Raw genomic sequence first — 13,643 nt, 5'->3', positions numbered from 1 at the left:
ATGCTCTTCTATAAGCCATGAAGTCTAGGAAACATAATTAGCTTGCACATCTCACAAAAGGATGTAATAGGTCTGTTATGAAAGCATTTCCTCATCAATAAATGGGAAGGTATCAAACAAAAAACTTCTTCACAGCAAAGCAAACAATCAAGATCGAGAAGAAAAGCATACAGAGTGGGAGAAAATCTTTGCCACCTGTACCTCCGATAGAGCATTAATCTCTAGGATATGCAAAGAATGCAAAAACATGAAAAGCAAAACAAAACAAAACAAAACAAAACAAAAACCAAACAACATAATTAATAAATGGGCAAAAGAACTGAGCAAACATTTCACAGAAGAAATACGATAGGTCAACAAATATATGAAAAAATGTTCAACATCTTTAGCAATTATAGAAATGCAAATTAAAACTACACTGAGATTCACTTCACTCCAGTCAGAATGCAACAATCAAGAAAGAATACAAGTAACAAAAAATGTTAGAGAGGATGCGGGGAAAAGGGTACACTCAAACATTGCTGGTGGGACTGCAAATTGGTGCAACCACTCTGGAAAGCAGCATGGAGAATCCTCAGAAAACTTGGAATGGAACCCACCATTTGACTCAGTTATCCCACTGCTCTATAAACAAAGGACTTAAAATCAGCATACGAGAGTGATGTATCCACATCAATGTTTATAGAGCTCAACTCTGAATAGCTAAGCTATGGAACCAAGTTAGGGGCCCTTCAACAGATGAATGGATAAAGAAAATGCGGTATATATATACAATGGAATATTACTCAGCCATAAAGAAGGATAGAATTAGGGCATTTGCTGGTAAATGGATGAAACTGGAGACTATCATGTAAGTGAAATAAGCCAGTCTCCCAAAAACCCAAGTCTTGACTGTAGTCTCTGATATGTGAATGCTAATCCACTATAATGTGTGTGGGGTGGGGTGGGGAGGGAGGCACAGAAGAGAAGTTCATTGGATTAGACAAGGGAAATGAAGGGAAAGCAGGGAGAATGGGTGCAGGAAAAAATAGTAGAATTAACAGACATAACTTTCCTATTCTTATATACAAATACACGACCAGTGTAATTCCACATCATGTACAACAAGAATGTGATCCTAATAAGTTATAATATATGTATGTATGTCAAAATGCACTCTGCTGTAATGTATATCTAAAAAGAACGAATTTTAAAAAATCAAAAAAATTTAAAAATCAGAAAAACATTTTGTGAGTATAGTCATGCACAGCATAACTATGTTTGTATCAGTGATGGAATGCATATATGAGAAAAGTCCTGTAAGATCATAATAGAACTCAAAAATTCCTATCACCTTATGATATCCTAGTGCAAGGTATTACTGATACATCTGTAAATGATATTGGTGAAAACAGACCTGCACTGCTAGTCATGTAAAACTACAGCATATATAACTATGTACAGTACATAACACTTGATGACAATAAATGTTACTAGTAAATACATACATATTTACTATATCAGTTTTTACAATTATTTTAGAGTATGTTCTTTCTACTTACAAAAAAAAAAAAACTTTACTGCAAAACAGTATGTCATATTCTGGCAGCAGCCTCATATATCTCATTTTTGCTGTGTCTATGATTCATGGCACAAGAGGCCATGCCAAGTGATTGACCTAGACATGCAGGTTTGTGTAGGTGTGCTATTATTCATATAATGACAAAATTCCTAAGAATACATTTCTCAGAATGTGTCACAAGTGTTAGGAGACACATGGCTATAGTTATATTGCATATAACCATTTTTAACTTATTCAGTATGTTTATTTAGTATACCACTCTAGAAATTTAAATTCATAGCCCATTCAGTGTTTCAACTTCAGAATTTTAGACACTGGCACTCTTTCTGTATTAGTTGTCTGCAGCTATTTCAACAAGAGATTTTTTTGTATGTGTCAAAGTAAAATCATTTTTTTGGAAATACTAGTGAAAAGAAAAAGCTATTATTCATAGGAATTATACCAATAATAGCCCCAAATTTTAAATAATTAAAATTATTTGTTAAAATTTAATATAAAGTAATTAATACTATTTAAAATAATTAAAATGATATTTAAATATTTTTGTTTAAATATTTTTCATGGTTTGGGTGTATAAATTAAGAAACATCAATGGTTTCATGAAGAAATAAAATACTGTCTGAAAGATAATAAAATATACAGTGATTTAAACATTAATAAAAATATTAAACTCTAGTCATTGATAGTCTCTTAAAAGCAGGTTGAATTATTAAGAAAACTATTATCTCTAGCAAATCTAGACAACTGATGGTAAGAATCATAGTTAATCAAATTTGCTGTTTTTGAAATTGTTTTCAGACTGCTCATTCAGAGAAAATGACAAACCATGTATTCCTCAGGTGAGATGGAAAAACCAGACAGAAAATACACATTGGACTATGGAGCATTAGATTATAAAGCCAGTAAAATGATGGAGGATAAAAAGAAAATGTGTTAGCCAGGTGTGCTGATGATGCCTGTAATCCTAGTGGCTGGGGAGGCTGAGGCAGGAGGATCTCGAATTCAAAGCCAGACTTAGCAAAAGCGAGGGGCTAAGCAACTCAGTGACCCTATCTCTAAATAAAATACAAAATAGGGCTGGGGATGTGGTTCAGTGGTTGAGTGACTCTGAGTTCAATCTTGGTACCCAAAAATTAAAAAAAAAAAAAAAAAAAGTGTTGAATAAATAAATTCTATGTAAGATAATCAATTTTTTAAAAACTAGAAAAATGCGAAATTATTTAACAATAGAACATAGTATATTTCACTTAAAAACTATTCAGTCAATATAAGGAAAAATGCCATCCATGCTTTCCTTCCCCAAACTCATTACCCTTTTATTTAATAGCAAACAGGTAAGATTTCAGGGGATCTGTTTTCTTTTTCCATATGAAAACCTGCAAAAGCCCCAAACTTTAGAGATCTCTGTACCAATTATAAAATTGAGCCAGCTGGATTAAAATATTCTCAGAGCTCTATGACAGAATCACTTGTAGAGCTCTTATACCCATGTGTTATATCCCTGCCTAGACTCTTATTTGACAGCATTAAAGTACAGCTTCAGCATCTATGAGAATACTTATGATGAGAATCACTTAAACAGATGATTCATGATGTAGAAAGGAAAAACTATTTCTAATATAATCTCCCTCTCACTCACTCCCTTTCAAAACAAAAACCCAAAAAATTTAAAATAAATGTTTAAATAATTAAAATTATTAGTTAGTAATTAAATATAAAATATTCTTTAAAAATCTAAATTTTTTGGTTTAAATATTTTTTTCTTATTTTGTTTGAGTGTGTGAGGGAAGAGAAGAAAGTGAGCATGAAACTAAAACAGGAAATGGTTAATCACCACCTTTCTAAAAAACTTACAAATGCAATTTATTCTCAAATGAACAAAAACCCAAGACTTTTTTTAAAATAAATATATTATTACTAAATATTTATTAAGCACCTACCTATTCAGTACAAAGACCTTGCAAACTTTTTGCTAAGCATGAGACAGAGAATACTTATGATGTAATTCTATCTGCAGTCACCCCACACTACCCACTAAGGACACTGTAGTGAACAACAGAGATAAAGATCTATGCCCTCACGCATGGAGCTTACATCTAGACAACTATCAGTAATTGTTTCACAATGACAGATTCAGGGCACATGATCTGTACTTTGTTTTCTATTATAGTGTCATGCCTCCCCAACAGATAAAATATATGAATGGATAGACAGAGAGATGGTGATGAAGAGAGATGGAGAAACAAACAGGGTGGAGAGAGATCAGAGAAGATAAATAATAGAGTTATATTATGTTTTTTAAATTACTTTTTTCTTGAGAAAGTAAGTTCTTCCATTTGACTTCATGCATTCATAGCAATTTTACAAAAAAGGGAGTGCAATATTTCCTATGGAAGCTTGAACAAATTCCAACAATATTTGATAAAAGTAACATATACCTATATAAAAGTCCACCCTAATATCAATGCTTTTCTTTTTTAAAGTGTAGAACTAGCACACTGCTAATGGCTTATACCTTGATTGAAAAACATAAAAAAATTAAAATATAAAAAGACTAAAGATGGGTTTTTAACAAAAAAATGTTTTTGAGATAATTTAAGTGATAATTTTACATAGACTCATAGATGAAACTGTGCATTATTTCTACATATGTCTAAACTACCAAAATTAAAACCAAACCTATTTTGTCTGAGTATTTTCTCCATTATTAGGAACTGTATAATTAAAACCTTAAATTGTGCTCGATGCCATTGTAAGAAAGACCTGGAGATGGAAGGAGATATTGAAAATGCTAAGATTACCTCTTGGCCTGATTTTCCTGAATTCTCTGAATGTAGAGACTCAATTTCTCCTTCAATCATTGCAGCTTCTAGGCACTCGTGCAGATCTTTGAACCCATTGACCTGAAGAGGATACTGACCAAACATTTCAGTATTTTCAAATTTTTTACCTATAGAAAGGGGAAAAGTTAATTAATCTCTTCAATATGGTTTTTCAGCAAAAAGTATATATGAATATTTTCCTGAACCTGAACTGTAAAAGTGATTGATTATATTCCAGAGAAAAAGAATTAGTATAATTTTCCTATTGGTTTACATATATACACATGCACACTTACATCCAGTCATAGATATTAATCATATACCCATAAGTATGTATGTAATTACATACACGACACATGCACACACACACACAAACACACACACTATTGTAAGAAGCTCCTTCTCAGGACAAGAAATCATACTAAATATCGTCGAGTATATACATAGCAGTGAATAACAGATACGGTCCTGAGTTGAAGAAACTGTTCAGTTTGGAAGACATTATGTACACTAATTGCTCATATACTATAAGCCACTTATTGCTTATTATTATTAAAAATACGGAGACTGAGTGCTATGAGAAGGTATAGAAGGAGAGTTAACATAGTACAGTGAGTGGAAGTTAGCCAGGCCAGAGTGGGGAAGAGGGCTAGGGAGTACTCTTGTCCAGGGAACAGCAAGGCAAGGACTTCAAGGATGCCAAGAACGTGGCCTACTTAAGGAAAACACAGCCAGTACAGTTTGGGTAAACAGGAAGATAATAATGAAAAATCCAGCAGGTTTAAAATTTATAAGGTCACACAGTCCTATTAAGATAATTTTCATTGTATTCTGAGCATAATGGAAAGTCATTGAACAGTTAAACACAGAAATAATAGAATCAGATTTATGTCTTGAAATGTCTTTCGAGCCTCTTTGCAAAGTGGATAATGGACCATGAGGAGACAACTGCAGAATCCACACAGAAATAAAGGTGTATGGATTAGGTACTAATTTAAAAAATTACAAAGACAGATGAAATTAAGTAAATTCACACATTTATACAAAAGGGAGCACCAAAAGGACTTAACCAACTGGCCTGTAGACAGGACAGAAGACAGCAGAACAAGGAAGTTATCAAGAATGACACTCAGATTTCTAGCAGGAAGAATGAGACTGATTTTATGGACTGAAAGCAGTACTACCAAAGGGAGAGCAAAGAAATATTTTTTAACGGTTGTTTTGAGGCAGTCATGGAAATTACTGACTCAGAATGGTCCATGAGATTTTAATGTGAAAAGAGAGCTGGATATATAAACCTATAACTATTAATAGTCTTGTCTGAAGATACGAATAGTTGGAGAAGTGCTTACTGATAGTAAGTCAAGGCAACGGGTGAAACTGCCTAGGGATCAGATAGGAAGAAGAGAGGAACTAAGCTGAGTCCCAAGGATCTCCTATCTTTAGATACAAAGACTATAAGCATGACTTCTAAGAAGGACCATATGTAGAAGAACATCAATAACCAAAGATCCCTTTTGAGAAGCTGTATGGTTAGGAGCTAAAGCAGAAAGGGCTGAGTAAATGAGAAGTAAGCCAGGGAAGCAAACACTTCTCTTCTAAGAAGATTAACTCTGAATAGGAATGAAAAGGAATTCTGGGGAAAAAATAAGAGAAGGGAGTCTTTTTTTTTTTTTAAATTTCAAGATGTAAGATATTAGAATATGTCTAAATATTGAAGATAAAGACAGAGGAGAAAAAAAAGTCAAAGACACTGAGAAAAAGTGAGATTATGGAGTAAGGTCTAAGTGAAAGCATGAAGAGATGGAATTCTAAACACTTATAAAAGTGTTTTTATATAAAACAATATTTCCTTTATTATTTGGTGAGACAGAATATGGCAGAGGTGGTGATGGATCCAAAGGCTTCCATATTCAGGGAAGTGGTTAAGAAATACAATACAAAATTACAGACATAGAAGTAAACTCAGAGCCTTGGGTAGGACCCATGTTAACTAAGTTTTATCAGTTGCACAATAACTCCCTGAAATCTGAGGTAACATGTTTCTAAGAGAATGAAGAGACAAAGGTGAGTGGAAATGAAGGAGCAGAAAAGATGAAAATTTACTGCAGAAAACATGACAGACATCAGTGATTAAAAAAGCAAATACCATTGCCAGATGGGGTCACAGATATAAGACCACTGAGGCTCAGTTCACTCTCCCCAGTCCCTTTTCCAAGGTTTCACTTCTGCACTATCACTACAAATTCATATTCTGTTTTAATTGGCCAGTAGTTGACTTTTACCCAGCAACATTCAGTACTCAGTACATGAAGAAAGAATATGAATAGCTCAATGAGGGTTAGAGAATAATCAGGGACCAGAAAGGAATAGAAGAAAGATGGTTTTAGGTACTTTTAAAAGTGATCTTAATGGACAGGTAAGAAAGTAAAGTACAGACCAGTTCCAAGAGAGATGGAATGCAAGGGTCAATGGACTAGAGGTTCTCAAAACAAAGGAAGTTTTGCAGTGGGAGTGTTTTAGCAAGCAAACCCAAAATCACCCTCAAAGAAAAGCACTGGTCTGAAATAAAACGTTAGGGAAATAACGATGTAAAAGTGATGTAATAGTGTAAAAATGATAAGTGCTCTAGGATAAACTATTTTTACTGCAATATAGTTCATATGGAAACATATTAAGAACGGAGGAACTTTAGATTACGTAGAGGGAAATGAGAGGGAGGGTGTATAAAAAATGGTGGAATGAGATAGACATCATTACATGAGACAGACATGTATGATTACACAAATGGTATAAATCTACCTCATGCACAACCATAGAAACTAAATGATGTACCCCACTGAATCAAAATGCAACCTGTTAAAAATAAATAAGTAAATTTAAAAAAAATATACATACTCCAAAAAAAAGTCACATTTATTTAGCACAACAGCTTTGAAGCAACTTATATTGAATACAAAAATTTCAACACTGATTGACAAATTAAGTTACATTTTAATAATGACCACCTTTTTTTGTTTTTATACTATGCTGAGAACTGCAGTCTTCCACTGAACTATTTATTCCCAGAACTTTTTATTTCTATTTTGAGACTGGGTCTCACTATGTTCTCACTATGTTGCCCATACTGGCCTCAAACTTGGAATCCTCCTGCCTGGGCCTCCTGAGTTGCTGGGATTACAGACATGCACCACCACACTCAGCTTAATAACAACCAGTTTAGTTTTAAGAACTAATATTAGTTTTAAGAACTAATATAACATAAGTAGAAGCACTCACAGAGTATATTAGGATCCAGTGCCCAGTCTCAACCTGATTGAACCTATTCACAGCTTCAGATAGTGTTCTACTTCACATAAAATCAGAATACCATAGCTGGCCCAATGTAATACTCTATGAGAAGTATTTCACTTATATAAACCTAAATAATAAACACTTGACATTTGAAGTAAACAAAAATGTTCTAAACCTCAATCTAACCTTTTAAATGCCTGACTAAAAGTTGACTTATAGTAACTTCCTTTTTATGAATCCCAATTATCAACTTCAAACATAATTTCATGAGAATTCACTATTTAAGGATGTGAAGGAAAAACAATTGTCCAAACTTTATATTTTGGGTGACCTAAAATATCTAACTTTCAAAAGTTGATGGGGCCATATGAGGAAAAACTACTTTTCAAGAATACTTTTCTCCCTATGGCTTGGGACTTAAAAATACTGTTAAATGAAGATATATCTAACGAATCTGATTCCCTTATCCATTTAAGAAAACCAGCTACACCCAAATTTTAAGGAATAGGTAACTAGCATAGAATGAGTACTAACATTCTTAACAGATTTTTCAAAAGATAAAGAATACAATCCTTTCTTGAAAACCAGAATCTAAATAATTTCATATCACCCAGAAAATGAGAATCCTGCAATACTCTATGCTAAGTTGCTAAATTCAGCTTTCGATACTAAAAAAAAAAAAAAAAGAAAAAAGAAAAAAAATTAAAAACTGAGCATCATACCAAGCCTGGCATTTAACTCCATTTCAGGCTGCATATCCCTTATCTGGAATGCTTAGGATCAGAAGTGTTTCTGATTTTGGAATATTTACATAGATATTACCAACTGAACATCTCCAATCTGAAAATCCAAAATGTTCAAATATCTAAAATGTTCAAATATCTGAAACTTTTTGAGTCTCATGTCAGCTTCCTACATCCCATTAATTTCTTCATTTCAACAAATCCCAGTACAACAGAAGCTCTCTCAGTGGCAAGAACATTAGCATAAAATGAATTATCAATTAGCATGTGAAAATGCACTTCTATACCTTTTCTTTCAATTCTGTGCTCTGTGTGCAAATGATCAGTAGGAGCAATACAAGAGACTTTCAGACAATAAGTCAAATTAAAAATAAAAATCATTCCACAAACACAGAGTCACTATCAAGACAAATGAACTAATGGATAATAACATCTCTTTCACTTGTAATAAAAAGCAAACATGTTAACTGTACCTTCAAGCACTCCCACAGCTAGGAATCTTCCATAGAACAACTCTACCATAGGGTTCTTTGGCTTCTCTTCATCCCTAAAGCATATTAAAAAATACAAAAGTACTTATAATTTTTGGATTTACAAATATTAGAGAAAACATTAAAATATATGACAAGATGGTAACATTTCATTTACGTGGCTATCACCACACATGGCTCTGTTATTTATCATGTGATCTTAGGCAAAGTATTTAAATTTATTTTTCCATTTCTTCTCCTGTCAACTAAGAACTCATGACACTGTTTTAAGGGCTAATATGAGCAACTGCATGAAAAAACTTAGAAGAAAACCTGACAGCGTGTGTTCATGATGAGCTTCCTCTTTCTGCTGTCACACATTTCAGTCTCAAACTTTATGCCTACAATACGTGGTTACTTAAAGACTTGTTGGGAAGTCTTTTAGTCAGAATAGACTTCTACAACATAGTTATTTTCCACGAGTGCATAAAATCCAAAAACAATGGCTTTCACGAATGAAGGACCAAGATATACCATCTCAGTCAGAGGAGCTGCAAAGCTAGCCCATCCTTTTTGAGTTTCATGTTGCTAGCAAATTAAGTCTGTAAATTTTCCAAATTGTTCAACAAGTGAGATTTGTTATTTTTTTTCTTTTTACAATTTTTAAATTATCCTTTTGGGATTTGTACTATGTGCCCCTGAAAGACAAAGTTGGTCTTGGCCTTGTTGTATATAAAATGTGTTGTAGTCACAAACAAAATTTTTATTCTTTAATTTTATATTTAAATGAATACAACTGATTTGTAAAGTACCATTTTTGATAGGGGGGGAACACTAGGTGCCTCTGGATAAATCTATTATATGGGTCATCATTTAATCCTTAGAATAACATGGTAAATCCTTCATTTAATTCTTACAATAATCCAAGTAGTACTGGGTTAATCTTTAGTGCTATTCAAAACACTTGGTTGGCACTTCACTTTCAGGTAAATATAAGGTGAACCTGCCCCCACACAATTTAATTATGTTATATAAAGCCACGAACACATTTAAGTATACATATTTGTTTCTTTTTCCTCATTTTTAGCAACTACATGAAACCAACTTATTTTTTAGGATACTTATTATTCCTTATCTTATGCTTTGAGAGGATTTTTATTTTGGTTTTCTTTTGTTCATTTCTCTTTCATATTTTGTCCCACTAACAGTCCAATTCTCTTCTTCTTTCTCCCTTTGTTTTTTCTATTTTTTTCTCCTCCTTCTATACTCATCACTTGATACATCTTTTCTATATTCTCTCTGTTCACATTTTGAACATTCTAAATTTCTTTTACCACCCTATCTCATCTTATTCTTTTAATGAATTTTTACAATATTTTAGAACGACTTGGTTTATATAATTCCTGCCCAATCATTCACGCTGTTGCAGTTACTATAAATGGTTTTGGGAAAACAAGTTATCCATATGCAGAAGAATGAAACTAGACCCTTATCTCTTACCCTGAACAAAAATCAACCCAAAATCCTAGGAATGAGACTAAAAAACTATGCAACTCCTTCTTAACAGGACCCCTGACCTCAGAAAATAATGCCAAGAGTTAACAAATGGGATGCATCAAATTAAAAAGCATCTACATTGAAAAGGAAACAATTAGGAATGTGAAAGAGAACTTATATAATGGAAGAAAATCTTTGCTAGCTATTCTGACAGAAGATTCACATTCAGAATATAAAAAGAACTCAAAAAACTTAACATCACAAAAACAAATAATCCAATTAATAAATGGGGCAATGAACTAAACACACACTTCTCAAAAGAAACACGTGGCTGATGAATCTCCCTCTGGTCAGAATGGTAACCATCAAGAATGCAAACAGTATCCCCTGCCCTACCAAAAAAAAAAAAACAAAAGAATGCAAACAGTAAGCTCTGTAATACCAGCAGTTCAAGAGGCTGAGGTAGGAGGACTGAAAGTGCAAGGCCAGTCTCAGCAATTTAGAAAGGACACCTTGTCTCAAAATTTTTTAAAAAGAGGAAGAAGGGGATGGGGGAATGTAGTTCAGTGGCAAAGTGCTCCTAAATTCAAGCCCCAATACCAAAATTTAAAAAATAATAATAATAAATGCTGGAGAGGATGTGGAGAAAAAGGAAAACTTTTACACTGCTGGTGGGATTGTAAATTAGTACAAGCACTATGGAAATAAGTATGGAGGTTCCTCAAAAGACTAGGAATGGAACCACCAAGTGACCCAGCGATACACTCCATCATTATCCTAAAGAATTAAAGTCATCATACTCTCATGATATATGCATGTCCATGTTTATAGCAGCAGAATTCACAATTGCCCAACTACAGAATCAACCTAGGTGTCCAGCAATAGATAAATGGACTAAGATATGGACACATAATGGAATTTGATTCAGCCATAAGAAAAATGAAATGATGTTATTTGCATGAAAATGGATGAAATTTGAGAACATTATGTTGAGCAAAATTAGCCAAATTCAGGAAGTCAAGGTTAATGTTTTCTTTCCTATGTGCAAGCTAGAGAGGAAAAAGAAAAAGAACGGTGGCTGGGCATCTCATGAAAATCAAAGGGACATTGGTAGAATAGAGGAAAAGGAGCAGAGAAGGAAGGGAAGAAAAGGGGAAAACTGAGAAATGATATTCACCAAATTACATTCTTATAGTGTATGCATGTATGAATGTTACATCAAATTCCATCATTATGTACAACATAATCCGATTATGCACGAATTTTAAAATATGGGGGAAAGAGTTGACTAGGATTCAAAAATATTTCACAAAAAGTAAATCAATAATAAGCAAGCAAGATCTCCACAATCACAATACACTTACCCCTTCAGAAGGAATAAGAATTCAAAACAGTACATTGAGGAGATACAGTTAACACAGATGGAAAAACAAGTATTTTTCATACTCTTAGTGGAACATGAGCAAGGAATTTTTAGCATTAGTAGCATTAGCTCTCTAAAGCTGGGATGGACAATCATAGAGTAATTCTGCACATGGCCTAACGGGACAATAATCCTGATGGAATCCACCAACTAAGAGAGCTAAAGTCGAACAAAAGAGTGTTTGAGTAATAGATAATCTGGATATCCTAACTCAGATTTCACTAACCTTCATTGTGAAGTACTTATGAAAATAACATCAGAAGAATAAGTCAGGAAAAAGCAAAAGATTAGGCAAGAAATCAAAGTTAAAGAATAAAAAGATGACCTTGAATTGTTATGGATGATGTAGCAATTTAAACCGTCAAAATTTTTAAGACAAGTCTTCTTAAAAGAAGAAAGGGGGAAAAGAAGTGTGTGCGTGCACACACACATCATACACATATACATACATGCACACACATATATATAAATGTAACTATACATATATACATGTATACACTATATATAACATATATACATTTAACATATACACATAAATGTGTATATATATGTATATATTATATATACAGAAGCATATCATACCCAGAAAAAGGTTTAGCAGAAAAAAATATACTCAAAGTCTAGAAAATTCAGAATGTAAGGAAAAAATATATCAAAGAGATAATGATCTTCATGGGATGCTGTCGGAAATCTCACAGGGAGATCTTCCAGATGAAACCAGATAAAGAGAAGACAGATCAACCTCAAAAGCAGGCTTCTCAGGCCCAAGCAATTGCACAGCAGTGATGGCAGCCATCATGGCACAAAAACAAGTTACCAAACAAAGCGTCCATTCCCTGCAGCACTGGCAATGGACAGACTGGAGCTCCTAAGAAAAAGGCAACTGTAGAGTTCTGATGGACAAAAATGAAAGCTACCTACTGGCCAAAACTGCCACATCATAAACTTCTAAATAGTCTAAGAAAGCAGGTCTCAAATGCCATATTATGTGACAGAGACAGTTTGCAATGAGTGGAATTTTGTCCCCTCAGTATTACATACTTGGTATCAGATTACTCTCGAGAGACTTCTTCCAACTTAGTTTAAGTTCAGAGAACTGTCCGCAGTCAACTGGCCTTCTATGACTGGCATTCCTGATAGAATTGAAACTAACAATTATCTCAGTTTACCATTATCCTAAGTTTCTGCTACAATCTTGGTAACAACTTGAGGAGAAACTGCACGAAGTTCTAGGAATAATAACATTGTTAGACTGACAGGCAAGATATTAAAGTTCCACTTTTACTGCAAAATGTCAAAGATAAGAGACTAATGTTAATCATGTGTGTCCTAACAATGTCCTGAAATCTAAAATTAAGGTATGTGTGATTCATTATGTGAAACACTGAAGGACTACGTATGTATACGTGTATGTGATTACAGGTTGCAGTGGTAGAATCACAACTTTGTTCAGGCACAGAAACAACAAGCTTTGTAGCTGAGACCACACAAAATAAAAGACTGGGAAATGAGTTATCTTCTCTATTTTACTTGCAATCACAGGGCAAAATATTGATTTCTGAGTATAACATCTCAGAATTTCACATTTAAAAAAGGGATGTCATGTGAAAGCTTAATATTTCCCTGGATTTTGGCAGTAAAATGGGGGAAGAATCAATATTAAAATTCAGAAGTATCTCTTAGTTGTTAAAACTGCATGACTGGAATATCTTGAACCTTAATTTCATTTCAAACTATGTTATAGTAAACTTTATTGGGGGCAGTAAGGGTGGACATAATTTGAAAATAGGAAAAAAGAGAGAGAATTTTAAGCCTGGGATTTCACTGTGTTCT

The 13,643-nt window shown here is 33.5% G+C and overlaps 1 protein-coding gene across 4 annotated transcripts in view; it reads right to left on the bottom strand.

Moving 5' to 3' along the window:
- Usp25 (ubiquitin specific peptidase 25) overlaps positions 1 to 13,643 on the bottom strand; it is a 95,019-nt gene that overhangs the window by 51,424 nt on the left and 29,952 nt on the right. For 3 of the 4 annotated variants that reach the window (XM_047563603.1, XM_047563604.1, XM_047563606.1), the window contains exons 6-7: positions 8,894 to 8,967; positions 4,363 to 4,511 (exon numbers count right to left, since the gene is read on the bottom strand). In XM_047563603.1, the coding sequence (XP_047419559.1) occupies positions 4,363 to 4,511; positions 8,894 to 8,967 (223 nt within the window). Of the gene's footprint in view, positions 1 to 4,362; positions 4,512 to 8,890; positions 8,968 to 13,643 lie in introns of those variants that run through there. The other variant, XM_047563605.1, reaches the window with a different exon arrangement.

This window comes from Sciurus carolinensis, chromosome 9 (assembly GCF_902686445.1).
Source record: "Sciurus carolinensis chromosome 9, mSciCar1.2, whole genome shotgun sequence".
In the NCBI taxonomy this organism is placed as follows: domain Eukaryota; kingdom Metazoa; phylum Chordata; class Mammalia; order Rodentia; family Sciuridae; genus Sciurus; species Sciurus carolinensis.
This window is presented reverse-complemented; position numbering and strand designations above follow the sequence as displayed.